Source organism: Argiope bruennichi, chromosome 3 (assembly GCF_947563725.1).
Source record: "Argiope bruennichi chromosome 3, qqArgBrue1.1, whole genome shotgun sequence".
Taxonomy (NCBI): Eukaryota; Metazoa; Arthropoda; class Arachnida; order Araneae; family Araneidae; genus Argiope; species Argiope bruennichi.
The window spans coordinates 85,967,774-85,980,445 of record NC_079153.1 but is presented as its reverse complement, the minus strand read 5'-3'; the positions used below and the strand labels follow the sequence as shown (position 1 = coordinate 85,980,445).

The following is a 12,672-nucleotide window of genomic DNA, read 5'->3' as shown; positions in this document are numbered from 1 at the left end:
TTCCAAAAACCAACCACATAAAAAGTCTGCCAGCAGTAACAATCGGAAACATTTCGCGCACGAATAACTAAAATGGCAAACTTTTCTTGCTTTTTTTTTATCCGCAGGACTCAATAAAAGCCACTTCAGACCGAAAGCCTAACAAAAACACTGCACAAAGGACAAAAGGACACATGCAATTAAGATCTGTTTTGCTTGCGCAGGGGCTCGGCCGTCGATATACTACGGCCTTCTTCCTCCTTAATGCTCACTGTCTCCTGCAAATAACCTTCCATCAAAAAAAGAGCCAAGAGGAAACGGACAAGCATCCCATTTGGTGGAGAAAGGGATACACAGGACTCACGGACTCAATCACCATATGTTTACCTTAATGTCCTGTTCCTACCCTCCCCCCTCTTTCCCGAAGATCATAGAAAAGGGGAAACTGGAAACCACCCACACAACCCCTGGATCGTTACTCCCTGGCATACGTATTATCTACATCATTAGTTGAACAAACGACTGTGTCTTTCCCTACCTACCACCCCTGCCATAGAAATCGGAGTCTTCCTCCTGGAAGACTTATTCAGGTGCATTGTGTAATGGAAAACGATGACATGAGCAGTTCGGCTGTATGGTCCTCCCATACATCACCTGTAATGGTGGACGAGCGTTCACTTGCTGGTGTTGTGATGTCAGAAACAAGATATTGCAGTGTTTTTTCGCATGCCGACACAGTTGCTGAACAATCTGTAAATCTCTGCAGCAGTGATTACAGGAGATGTGGAATTTAAGAACTTCCATTGGGTTGTATCTTCTTAAAGAGGAAGGTTATTGTTATCTATTTCTGAAATCTGTCTATAAACATTCGAAGAAAAATCCAATTTTTTTTTTAAAAAAATTGATAAGCAGCTGATATTTCTAACAAAATTATCTAAAGCGTGAGTTATTATAAATACAGGTATATCCTGTGAAATTGCCATTTGTTGTATATTAAGGTAAAGATGTTATAAGTGAAATAGCGGTTCACTACAACGTACTGTGCCGAGGGATACGTTAAATAAATAGGATGCTGTGCATTTACTGCAATAATAATAAAAACAAAGTAGACTTTTAAATCTGCATGATAGAAATGTGTAATATGGCAATAGCAGATAGATTTGTTTAATTTTACTACTGTTATACAAGCTCTATTAGAGAAGTACTCATAAACTTTCTAAATTAATTATTTCTGTTGATGAATATGATCTAATGAATTTTTTTAGTAAGTTTGAAATATTTTTTACAAGTGAAATAATTGGTTTTTAGAAAATAAATGTTTATATTTTCCTTTTAATTCAATTTTTATGCGGGATATTCAATTAGAAAGTTTAAACTTCAAATTTCTTTAATAGTGAAGCTAATTTTGATTTAATTATTATGTGCACTATTCAAAAATATGTTGCATGTTATTACTATCTTAAGATTCATATTAATTTAATTCGAATCCCATTTCTTATATCTGGTTTTATATGCTTGATAAATTCAAAGTTTTATATAAAAAACAAAACATAGAGAAAACAATGTTCACTTTATAAACAGTTATCATCCAAATAAATAAAATATTGATTATGAATTAAGCAATAAACAACTTTGAAAATCCTCAGAGCGAGTTTAAGTTAACACAGTTGAGTTCTGAAGCAAAAAATGAAGCGGAAATTGATAACTTCATGAAAGTAAAAGCTGATAAAGGGACTAGATTATGTGTAAATAAAAAAAGTTGTGATAAGAAATTTATTGATAGTTTTTATTTGATGTGATCATTGAATTGAAAAATACATACTATCAAACTACCCGACTTTTAAGGCTCATTTCAGATGCACTTTAAAGAAAATTAATGCTAATTTATGATTCTTAGTTTCTACATTACAAATCTTGTTTATGATTTCTAGTGTACTTCTATAGATTACATCTTGATAATTTTACATAATAAGTTATTACCAAAAGATACTGTTGGTAAATCCACAGTTGACATCATTTGACATATTATACCATCAACTATTTTTGAAAAATAATATTATCTTCGTGATATAATGCAATTTACATGTATCTCTAATAATGGATAAGATTGGCGTCGCATCTCTTTCATTTATCACCTCGTCAATCCTAAAAATTCACGCCAATTCTTAGAAAAATCCTAACCATTAGCTAAATTAGTTGTTGGTTTAGTTTAGTTATATTAACGTCCCGTTTGAAGCAACACTAGGGCTATTTTGGGACAGCGGTCAGATGACGAGGACGACACCTGAGCTGGCACCCCCCTCTCCACACCGCACCACACCAGCTTGAGGACGTTTGGTCATGACGGATTTAACGTGCAACAGACTCCCTTACACGATGGTTCTTCGGTGGAATCGGGTCTCGAACCTGAAACCCTCCCGTTCCGAAGCCGAGACCTTACCATCAGGCCACCGCGGCCATAAATTAGTTGTTGGAAGAATGCGCAAATACCAATTTTTCAACTTTTGAAATTTCAGTCTTTATTAAAATGTTAAAGAAAATTTGGAAAAGGGGGGGGGATTGTTTGTAAAAAGGAAATTTTATTTCTGGAAGATGGATTATATTTTAAAGGAAAATTCTAATAAAATGGAAAGTATACGGAAAGACCATCATAATCAATCGTAGCTCCAGCTGAGTCAATACAATATCTTATGAGTTATAGCATAATTAATGATTAATTCAATATATGTGTTTCTACTCTTTTTATGGCTATAGAAAAAATTCTAAGATACAGAACGCTTTCCGTTTAAAGTAATGTTCTTATTTAACAGGCCAATTACTGATATTTGAAGCTGCTTGTTTTTTTCAATAATGATTAACAACCTATAACTTTCCTGAACTATCAATTTAAATTCTCATATTGAGGAGAATGAATTACAAATACTGGTTATTAAAATTGCACTGGAAAATATCAGTAATATTTAAGTTATTGATTCGATATCATATGATGTAGGGTTTAATATCATGATAATAATTTTATATTTAAGAAGAAATTTAAAAAAAAGTTGCAGATTTTGTGTGTTGGAAGAGTTACATACTATCGAATAAAGAATAATGCATATCAAATTGCATAACTATGAATTGTAATTGATGAAATTTAATGTCAAATAAACGCTTTAAATCGCGGAAATTTCAACACACCACATTATATTTTCGAACCATTAATTTGCTCATAGAGAGCACATATGTCTAAAGACATATGTAGAAAAATATGTGTGAAAGAATTTTAAAAATGTAGATTGTTTTTATGCTTATTTTGAAAGCTAGTTACTGAAAAGACTTTCTAATGTTTGATTTGAAAAAATAATTATGAAACGAAAAATACTTGTAATGGTTTAAAATTTAGGAAGGTTGACATCACGGACGAATTCATTAATGCTTTATCCAGCCCAAGATGGCGGATATTGTGGGGGTGGAGTGAAATTTTTTATTTTTCTGTAACTCTTAATCATTAAAATGTTTCGTAAGTTTGGAGAAGGTGGATTGATTCAATGTCGCAATCAGAGCACAATTCAAAATTACAAGACCCATTTCGAAATAGTGTCTGAGTTGTTTCAAAGGAGGAATGTTAATTTAACTAAACAAAGTGCACTAGACATAGATATCGCAATATCTAATTATTTTTGTATTGTGAACTTACTAAATTAAACGAAATAAAAAGAAACTTAAACCTCCTTCATCTGTCTTGGAATTTTATTCAATACCTAACTGAAGGTTAAAATTTATTTCCTTTCGTTTAATAATTGTACAAAAGATCTATCCAGAATAGCTAGACTTTGGTTATAGAAATTAAATCACTTTAATATATTTGCCAAATATTCGTTACACAAAATATCGCTCATTAATTAACTTTCTTTCAAAGCAACTTTGTTAATTTTTTAGAGGATTGTTAGGATTTGTTGGCTTTTTTTAAAAACTTTTCCGATATCTTTTCTTTATTAAGTTCGTTTAAAAGTAGAAATTGTTTACTGAATGTCTAGCACAAAATTCAATAAAAATTGCTGCATATCTAGCTCAAATTTATATAAAAAATGTTTAATGAATGCTTAATACTAAGTTATATTTATTTTATTATTTGAATGTCTCTCGCAAAGTGGATTAAAGATAAATTTTAGTAATTATTATCCACAAAGACTAATTTTTTAAAGTGTTAAAAAGGAACTATCAAATTTTTTTTTATCATAAGTGTTTTTAAAGCAATTTTTCTATTTGAACATTTTAAATATACTTTTCATAAAGAAATTCACCATGACTGTGAAATTGCTTGCATTTTCAAAAAACGGTAGTAATAATTTATAGAAAAAATATATTGTGCTATGCTTTACATTCAAAAATAAATTGTTGGGTTCCAAAAACACAACAAATAGGGCTATACTTTAAATACTTATTTAAAAAGTTTTTCAAACACTTTTGTTATTATTTTTTGAAATGCCTCTTTGATTGAATAATATCAATAGCGAACGTATTGGAAAATTTTGCCTTGTGAAAAATTACAGATAATAAAGTATTATAAAATGTTTTTCATTATTCGTTTGCTTTTATAGCTTTAAAAATAAAAGGGACGTATCAGTGCTATAAATGCCAAAGAAATTTGAAGCAAACTATAAGTGCCAAAGCAGGCAGGATGGCATTTACTCTCATAGCGGATTTCAGAGAGTAAATTGGAGGGCGCCAAATGATTGATTGCTGGCTTAGTATGAGTGGGGCTTACCTGAAGTTGGGGTGATGGCAGGGTTCGCCAGTCCGTTGGGGACCGTCGTCATCTGAGGCAACTGCGCAATGGCCAGAGCAGCCATCGGATTCATGTAACCCCCTTGGGCCGCGGCGGCCATCAGGGCGGCTTGCTGTTGCATGAACTGCAAAGGAAATAAAAAAAAACATCTTACAAAAATGTATATAATTCATGATAAATTCAAATACAAAATAAAATCTTGGAGAAATAAGAAGCTAAATTAACAATGCATTACAAAAGAAAAAAAAAATGTAGCTAAAGAATCATATATCTGCCTGCTTAATTCCTTGAGTTACGAATTTACTTAACTTCCTGATTAGGTGACACATACTATTTTCGACTTTTATTCATATTTCTATCCCTATAAAAGGAACTTGGAATATGGAAGCACTTATGAGTAATTTTTATATTTTAATTACTTAATGTTTCCATTTAATTTCAGATTTAAATACTAAAAATTAAGTCATTTGATCCATGTGTCAAACATATAAGTATGAATTAAACCTTAATAAATATAAAAAGAACTGACAGTATAATGAATTAGAAATAGAAAAAGAGAATGCGAGTTTCGAATAAGTATAAAAATTTAAAGTGTTAAAAAATTATTAGGAAATGGGATTATTGTTTAAGAAATTTAAATTAGGAAAAAATAAATAAATAAGAATTTAATAGAAACCAATAAAAAATATCTTTCAAAGAAATTAATATGATAATGAATTATTTTGATTCACATTTTGTACAATTTACTCAATAAAATACAAACTATTGGTATTCGAAAACAAATAGTGTAGCAATGTCGAAACAGGGTACTAATGCCGAAAAAATAGGGCAGAAAACAATAATATTTCAAAAATTATTACGGATACATATGAATATATTCCATGATTATCTTTTTGAATTTTATTTAAAATAAACCTGCACTCAAAATTGACTTGAGGTATATAATCCATAACATCTACGTGATGAATACAAATAAATTAATAAATATTGAGAATATTAGGTTATTTCATTATTTTTTCGTCAAATAAATGCATGCATTTAGGTAGTGATTTTTATGAAAATAATTTTAACAAAGTTAATAACATAAAAATAATACTTTTGCATATATTTAATTAATTTTAAGGATCACAATTTCTGTAGGACTCAGAATAATATTATTTTGCGCTATTTTTCCAAATGCAGAGCATAAGCGCAAGTTCGTTTGAATGCATATAACTCAAAACTGCATCTCTACAATTTGTCGAAATCATTATTTTGGATAACTTAAAATCTCTAGTTTTCTAAACAAATATTAATAAAATTATTTTAACAAATTTAATAATACAAAACTATACTTTTGTGCATCTTTAATTCATTTTAAGAATCACAATTTCTGCAGAACACAGAAGAATATTATTTTGCACCATTCTTCCAAATGCAAAATCCTTGCAATAGCGCAAGATGTTCATTTGAATGCATATAACACAAAACTGCATCTCTACATTTTGTCGTAATCATTATTTCGGATAACTTAAAATCCCTAGTTTTCTAAACTAAAATATTGCACCCGCATATAACGATATTCTATATAATTTTGCATTTGCGGCACGCATACAAAATACATAATTTAATATTTTAATGGAATTCTATCATGTTTATTCAAGTTTAGAATTCTGAGAAGAATTTATTTTCGCGAAATGCTGAGAGACGAGGAGATTTCATTTTTAGTAAGAGATAAAAGGCTGTTATCCGAACTATATAGAAAACGAATATCAGTTCTGCGAAAAGTGAAGACATGGATGGAGGAATGTTTTTGAGAAAAATGTAGCGCTCTAAAAATACTTTTATAGTAAATGCATGGATTCAATTCTGAAATATTTGAATGCATGAGAGATGCATCAGGTTGAGGATTCTTGCTTTTTCAGATATCTTTCTGAAGAATGGTAATCTCACAGCCGTGCACTACTGAAAATATGTATGCACATTTTTCGGAATCAAGTATTACAGAATGCATTGCAATAGAAATAGCTTTCTGTTGTAAATTAAGTTAGTAAATTTTTATAAAAATTAAATTGTTATTAGTGAATATTTAAACTGAATGTTTAAAATAATATTTTTAACTAAGCACGCTGATTGTTTTAATTATTCTCTTTGAAAACGACCTTTGTTAAAAGAGATGAGGGTTGAAATCTGAATCTCTACTACTGAAATACGTGAAAAAAATATAAATGTTTCTGTTTGTGTTGACCAGATTTTTAATTAAAATTTCAACTAAAAAAGTGCTCCGAGTTGCAGATTCCCATCTTCCAAGGCATATATGTGCCAAATTTGGTAGCTGTACGTCAAATGGTTTGGCCTATCGAGACATGCGCACTCAGAAAGACAGGCGCACAAGCACACATTCCTTCATTTTTGTTATAAACAGAGATTATATAAATTTCAGTATAAGTTGTAGTTTTTAATAAAATTTCTGAAATTTTGTTGTTTTTAAATTTAATTTTTAACTTCAGAACTAAACAATGCAGAAGTTTCCTTAAAGCGTTTTAATTTTCAAATACTGTCAATCTTTATAGTGATATATATATATATATATATATATATATATATATATATATATATATATATATATATATATATATATATATATATATATAGAGAGAGAGAGAGAGAGAGAGAGAGAGAGAGAGAAAGAGAGAGAGAGAGGGAAAATAAATAAAAGTGCCTAATAAAATGAACAGAATGGTGCAATATAGTATAAACTATTTACCTTTCAAAATTTGAAGTCTAAAAATATTTTGTTGAGGAAGCCAATATTTAATTAAAGTTTTTAGCTGACACTAATCTCAGCGATTCAATAGTCACTAAAGGCAGCTAGTTGCATTATAAATAATTGCAAAATTCACTTATTCTGTAAATATTTATTTTATACTGAGACGGAACAGCAAAAGAACAATAATTTAATAAGTAATTTGATCTATATTTTAGCTATCTCGGCATAGTTCTTGGAAAATTGTGTTCAGTTTTCGTCTCGGATTAGGAACACGAGTGTCTTAGATTCGAAACCATAGGAAATTGGCTGTATGCATCGGACTGGTTTGCATTAGTTCTGTTGTAGTTAAACAAACATTCGATAGTGTTGCCTGAAAATTTGTAGAGAAGAGATAGTTTCAGATCTGTTTCACTTGATTTCGGCTGATAATGCTGATGCCCGTTTTGAAATAAAGCTTGTATTTTTTAAAGTGTATTATTCTAATAAAGCTAAAATTGACATTGATTAAATAATATTGTTTCATTTCATCTTCACCTGGTACTTTTGTCATGCGATGTTTTGCCATTTTGTCTTAAAGGGGAAAAAATTGTGCGTTCTGATGCTACAGAGGACACATTATATATTACAGCTGAATTCACGTCAACTATAACATATTGTTTCTTAAGGGCAAAGGTTATAGAAAATATCTTTTGCAATTTCCTTTTTTTGTGTTGTTATTCAGGGCAAATAAATCTAAATAACAGCTAATATTTTATAATGATCTTTTCAAAATTCAACTTTGGTTATAATAATGATTTTCATTATTACTTACATTTTGCTTCTGATTTAATGTTTCCTAACTGTTATTTTCATGTCAAAGATCCAGAATCACTGGGTGTGGTACGTTTGAAATAACGTTTATCTTTTCTTCGTATTTTTTAGCTTTATGTGCTTATTTTAAAATGAAAAAAAAAATATGAAAACACAAAAGAGGGAATTAAAAAGTAAATGAAATAGAAATAATATATGAATAGTAAATGAAACCAAATAAATATATTCGCTGTATTAAAATCTAAAGAATTCTTAGTTTTATTGTCATGCTGTATTTATAAATTGATGCTTCTTGAATTTATAATATAATTTTATTTTTAAATTAACTTTTTCGTATTTGGCAACACAGATTTCCCACTATTCACCAATTTAATTGAGTTAATTATTTTAATATGATGGCATAATAAATCAATTTATATATGATCGTTTATATGATGCTGATATATGTGATTCATCATTTATATATGATGCTATTATAAATCCATTATTATAGCTTCATATTTAAATGGCAGTTAATGTAATTGTTACTGTATTTAAATCTATTTGCTCCGTTGCATGGAAATAATTATTAAAAATATTTTGCTGTTAATGGATTGATAAAATAAATCGGTTCATATAGCATTTATTTAAAGAATAAATAAATAAATAAATTTTAGTATCTTTTCATGGAAACTTGGTAAAATCATAGATAATAAATCCATTACCTATGTAATAATAACTAAATCAATCATGGTAATCAGTTTAGCAATAATTTGAAGTATGTAAATCTATGTTCCAAAAAGTAGAGTTCGCAAGAATCTTTAAATTCTGCTTTATCATGTTAATAACTTTTATTGCTCCCACTCGACTAGATACCGAATTCATTTTTATCATTCCCATCGAACAAGACCATATTATTACCTCCGGCCCAATTTTTCCTGCCGAAAATCCTTCTCTGAGCGAATTCTGGAATCAGAAAACTTTCAGTCTAATAATTCCGTCTGGATCTCACAGAAATTCCTCAATATGCGACGATAAAACCTAAAAATGTATGCGAGGCGCTGCTGCAATTCTATTTTTATTCCTCTCGCCCATTACGTACCCGTTCAATTAAGAGAAGTTTACTCAATCATAAAATTGATTTGGAAGGTCCCCACTTTTTCCTCTTTTGTTCTATTATCTCCCTCGAAGACTTCAACTCCGACGAGCAAAATCCTCTAATTCCTCTTCGGGAAGTATTTTTACAATCATTATCCAAACGTGTTATTAATGCCGATTCTAGCATCTACCAGCTGTTGCTTGGCGTGTGGATATATAATGAGAGGGCGACCTCCTAAAATATGTTTATTTTTCACCGCCAAGGGCATTATTTATAAAACAAAAGACGCCAAGAGGTAGTGGAAAAAATTATTTCATGACATACTACATTCCTCTTTTATTACTTTATTATTTTTTTTCTTTTAAGGATCAATTTCATAAACTCGCTGGGAAGAGAATTTTTGTTCTCTGGCGCGTATAATGCATTGCTTGAGCAACATAAATTATATGGAAAGTTAGGGGAGAAGTGGTACGACCTTATCCTTTTTTTTCAATTTTATTTTTTTCATTATAGTCTGTCTTTTCCTTTTACTTGTGTAATAATACGAAAACTAAAGCATCGTCCTCTTTGATTAATAATAGCAATGGCGTGAACTTGAATAGGCCTTTGTAAAAATAACTATCCTTTATGATAAACGACGTTGGGAGGTCGCATTTAAAGGGCACACAATGTTCCTTTGTACGCTGAAAAACGAGCACTTATATTTCATTGATAGTGTTAAAAGCGCAGATTAAATGAAGATGACAAAAGAAAACCAGTAATGACTTTTTTTATTATTATTTTCGTTATATTTTGTTTGTGACTATTATTATTATTATGATTTTTTCCGGGGGTTCGTTCTTTTGACGTTTTAACTCCATGAATGTATACGAACCAGATTGCTTTTTTAATAACGTCGTAAATACTGGAAAATTTTTAATGCAAAATGTAGAAATATTTCTTTTGATATCAGTAAATTCCATTTTGAAATGCCAGCTGTGAAGAAATGAAGGTATATATTTTTTTCATCTATGCATTTCAATTAACGCTTTTTATTTAATACCTTCAATTTCAACACGCATTAATCTTATAAGTGCTTTTTCCCAATTCAGTTTTCTCTCGTTGCTTTTGTCTGCGTTTATTTATACGAATTATTTTCTTTCACAACCTTCCTATGCTTTTTAGAATCTTTTAGAGTGCATATTAATCAGCTTTTTCACGTTCAAAAGATTTTGGATTTCTTTTAAATGATTTCCCTTTTGCAGTCGATGTTTTAATTTAATCGCCTCTGGCATCTATTTTATGTAAAGAACCAAATAAAACTTTCACAGTATTTTTAAAGCATATTTTATATTATCCATTAAATATGATTTTTTTTATTTCACTCACATTATGTTCATTCGAATTCTTTATTTATCCTGTAATATTCTAAATTAAATTTTATTTTTTCATCAAGAACATTCATTATTGTTGGAAAGAGCAGGAACAATTTGTGGCTATATTTGCAAAGCAAAGCAAAAAAATAAATAAATAAATAAATTACTAATGAATATTGCATCTTAAATAGAGCAAGGAATGCTATAATTAAATTACATAATTTCAGCTTCAAGGTCTATGCAAAGAATTAAAGTTATCTGGAATAAATAAATAAAAAATGATCATTAAAAATTTACTATTACTCACTGAAATAAAATTTTGAGTTACTTTGTCTCACTTTTGGAAATTATGCACATAAGATTAGACTCCTAAGATGCATGTATTTTTTGAACCAATTTGTTTCTATTCTATTAGTATTTCTTTCGGTTCTAAAATGTTCCAGTAAAACATATAAAGCATCCTTTGATGTAGTTTCTTTAAAAACTATTTCTATATTTTCAATCGATAATTTAAAGTGAGAAGAAGTTTTCAAATTGCAATTTCGAAGGAAATCCTAATTTCTGATTTGTCATAATACTCTGTTTTTTTCTGCTCTTCTATCAATTATTACGACAATTTTCTAGAATAATGTCGTAAGTATGTCTCATATACCTATTTAAATTCTACTACCACAAAAAATGCCGTGTCGATCTTATTCCGAATTTTATAAAACTTTAAACATTAAAGGAACATTAAAAATTTCAAATTATTTAAAAGAATTAGGGATTTATTAAAGTTAATCTTCATAAACTCGCAGAGCTGTGAAAGGCATTTTATTAATTTAAATGATATGAAATTGGTACAAAAATTTTCAAATGATCCGTTAACCAATTATTACTGAATGTATAAATATGATTCCATCCCTTTTTAAGTTAAAAAAAACTTTTGTTTGTCCTAAAAATTAAAAATCAATATATTCAAAATATTTCTCATTAGAAACTACAACGTTTGTCCGTCTTTTAAATAACAAACGAATTCCGCGAAGAGAAACGCTATACCTTATGGATTAAATTAGTTACAGTTAAGAGAAACGCTATTTGGATTAAATACAGTTATCAAACCAATTTTTGATGACAGTGTCAGAATTGAATCTCTCTCCAGAAAGTACATTCTGCACAAATCAAAACAAATAGTAGTCCGAAGAAGCAACATTTGGTAAATACAGCGATTGGAGCAAATTAAATTTTTCTCTTGTCTGGCAAGATGTGGGCGAGTATGCTTGTGTTGAAAAACTACCATATCATATTCTTTCATTGTATTTTGGAGTTTCGTCTTCAATGCTTTGTTCAAATTGATCATCTATAGCTTGTATCTTACATTTTTGGTGGTTTCATCAAGCAACGTTTCCTGTGTTTTAGATTTCTTTTGGTGATTTACCACGTTCATTGCTATATATTTGAGGTCGTCATTTTTAAATCGCCGAAATCATTCTTTAGAAGCTGCACTAGGTGGGTATGTTTACCATAGACGTCCAAACGGAATCATAAACTTTTAACCCCGATTATTTTTCTGACGATTTTAAGTGTAATTGGTGCATTTGAATTCCTTTAATATCAAATGTGGATGACTAATATTTTATATAAAATATCTTCACTGGGAATAAGAGTAGGAAATTTTAAAGTTTCAAAGATTCTCAGAAACATTGTTAAACGCAAATTTATGACTGGATTGCTTTTGTCTTTCCAGGAACTGTAAATTTGAATACCCATTCAAAATAACAGCTGCAATATTTAATTGCCCAAAATTTTCAGATATGTTTCATGCTGACTGAAAATTATTTGTTTTGTTGGTTGGTGCTATCTTTTAAAGGGGGAATTTAATTTAAAGCAAATAATCAAACTTATTAGCAGAAATCTGAGAAAACATCTATCCTTTCGCGGAAACAGAAAT

General features: G+C 29.5%; 1 protein-coding gene across 6 annotated transcripts in view; it reads right to left on the bottom strand.

Moving 5' to 3' along the window:
* Nucleotides 1-12,672, bottom strand: part of LOC129963348 (CUGBP Elav-like family member 4) — a 542,668-nt gene that overhangs the window by 92,572 nt on the left and 437,424 nt on the right. For all 6 annotated transcript variants that reach the window (XM_056077669.1, XM_056077671.1, XM_056077674.1 and 3 more), the window contains one exon: nucleotides 4,730-4,874. In XM_056077669.1, the coding sequence (XP_055933644.1) occupies nucleotides 4,730-4,874 (145 nt within the window). The remainder of the gene's footprint in view (nucleotides 1-4,729; nucleotides 4,875-12,672) is intronic.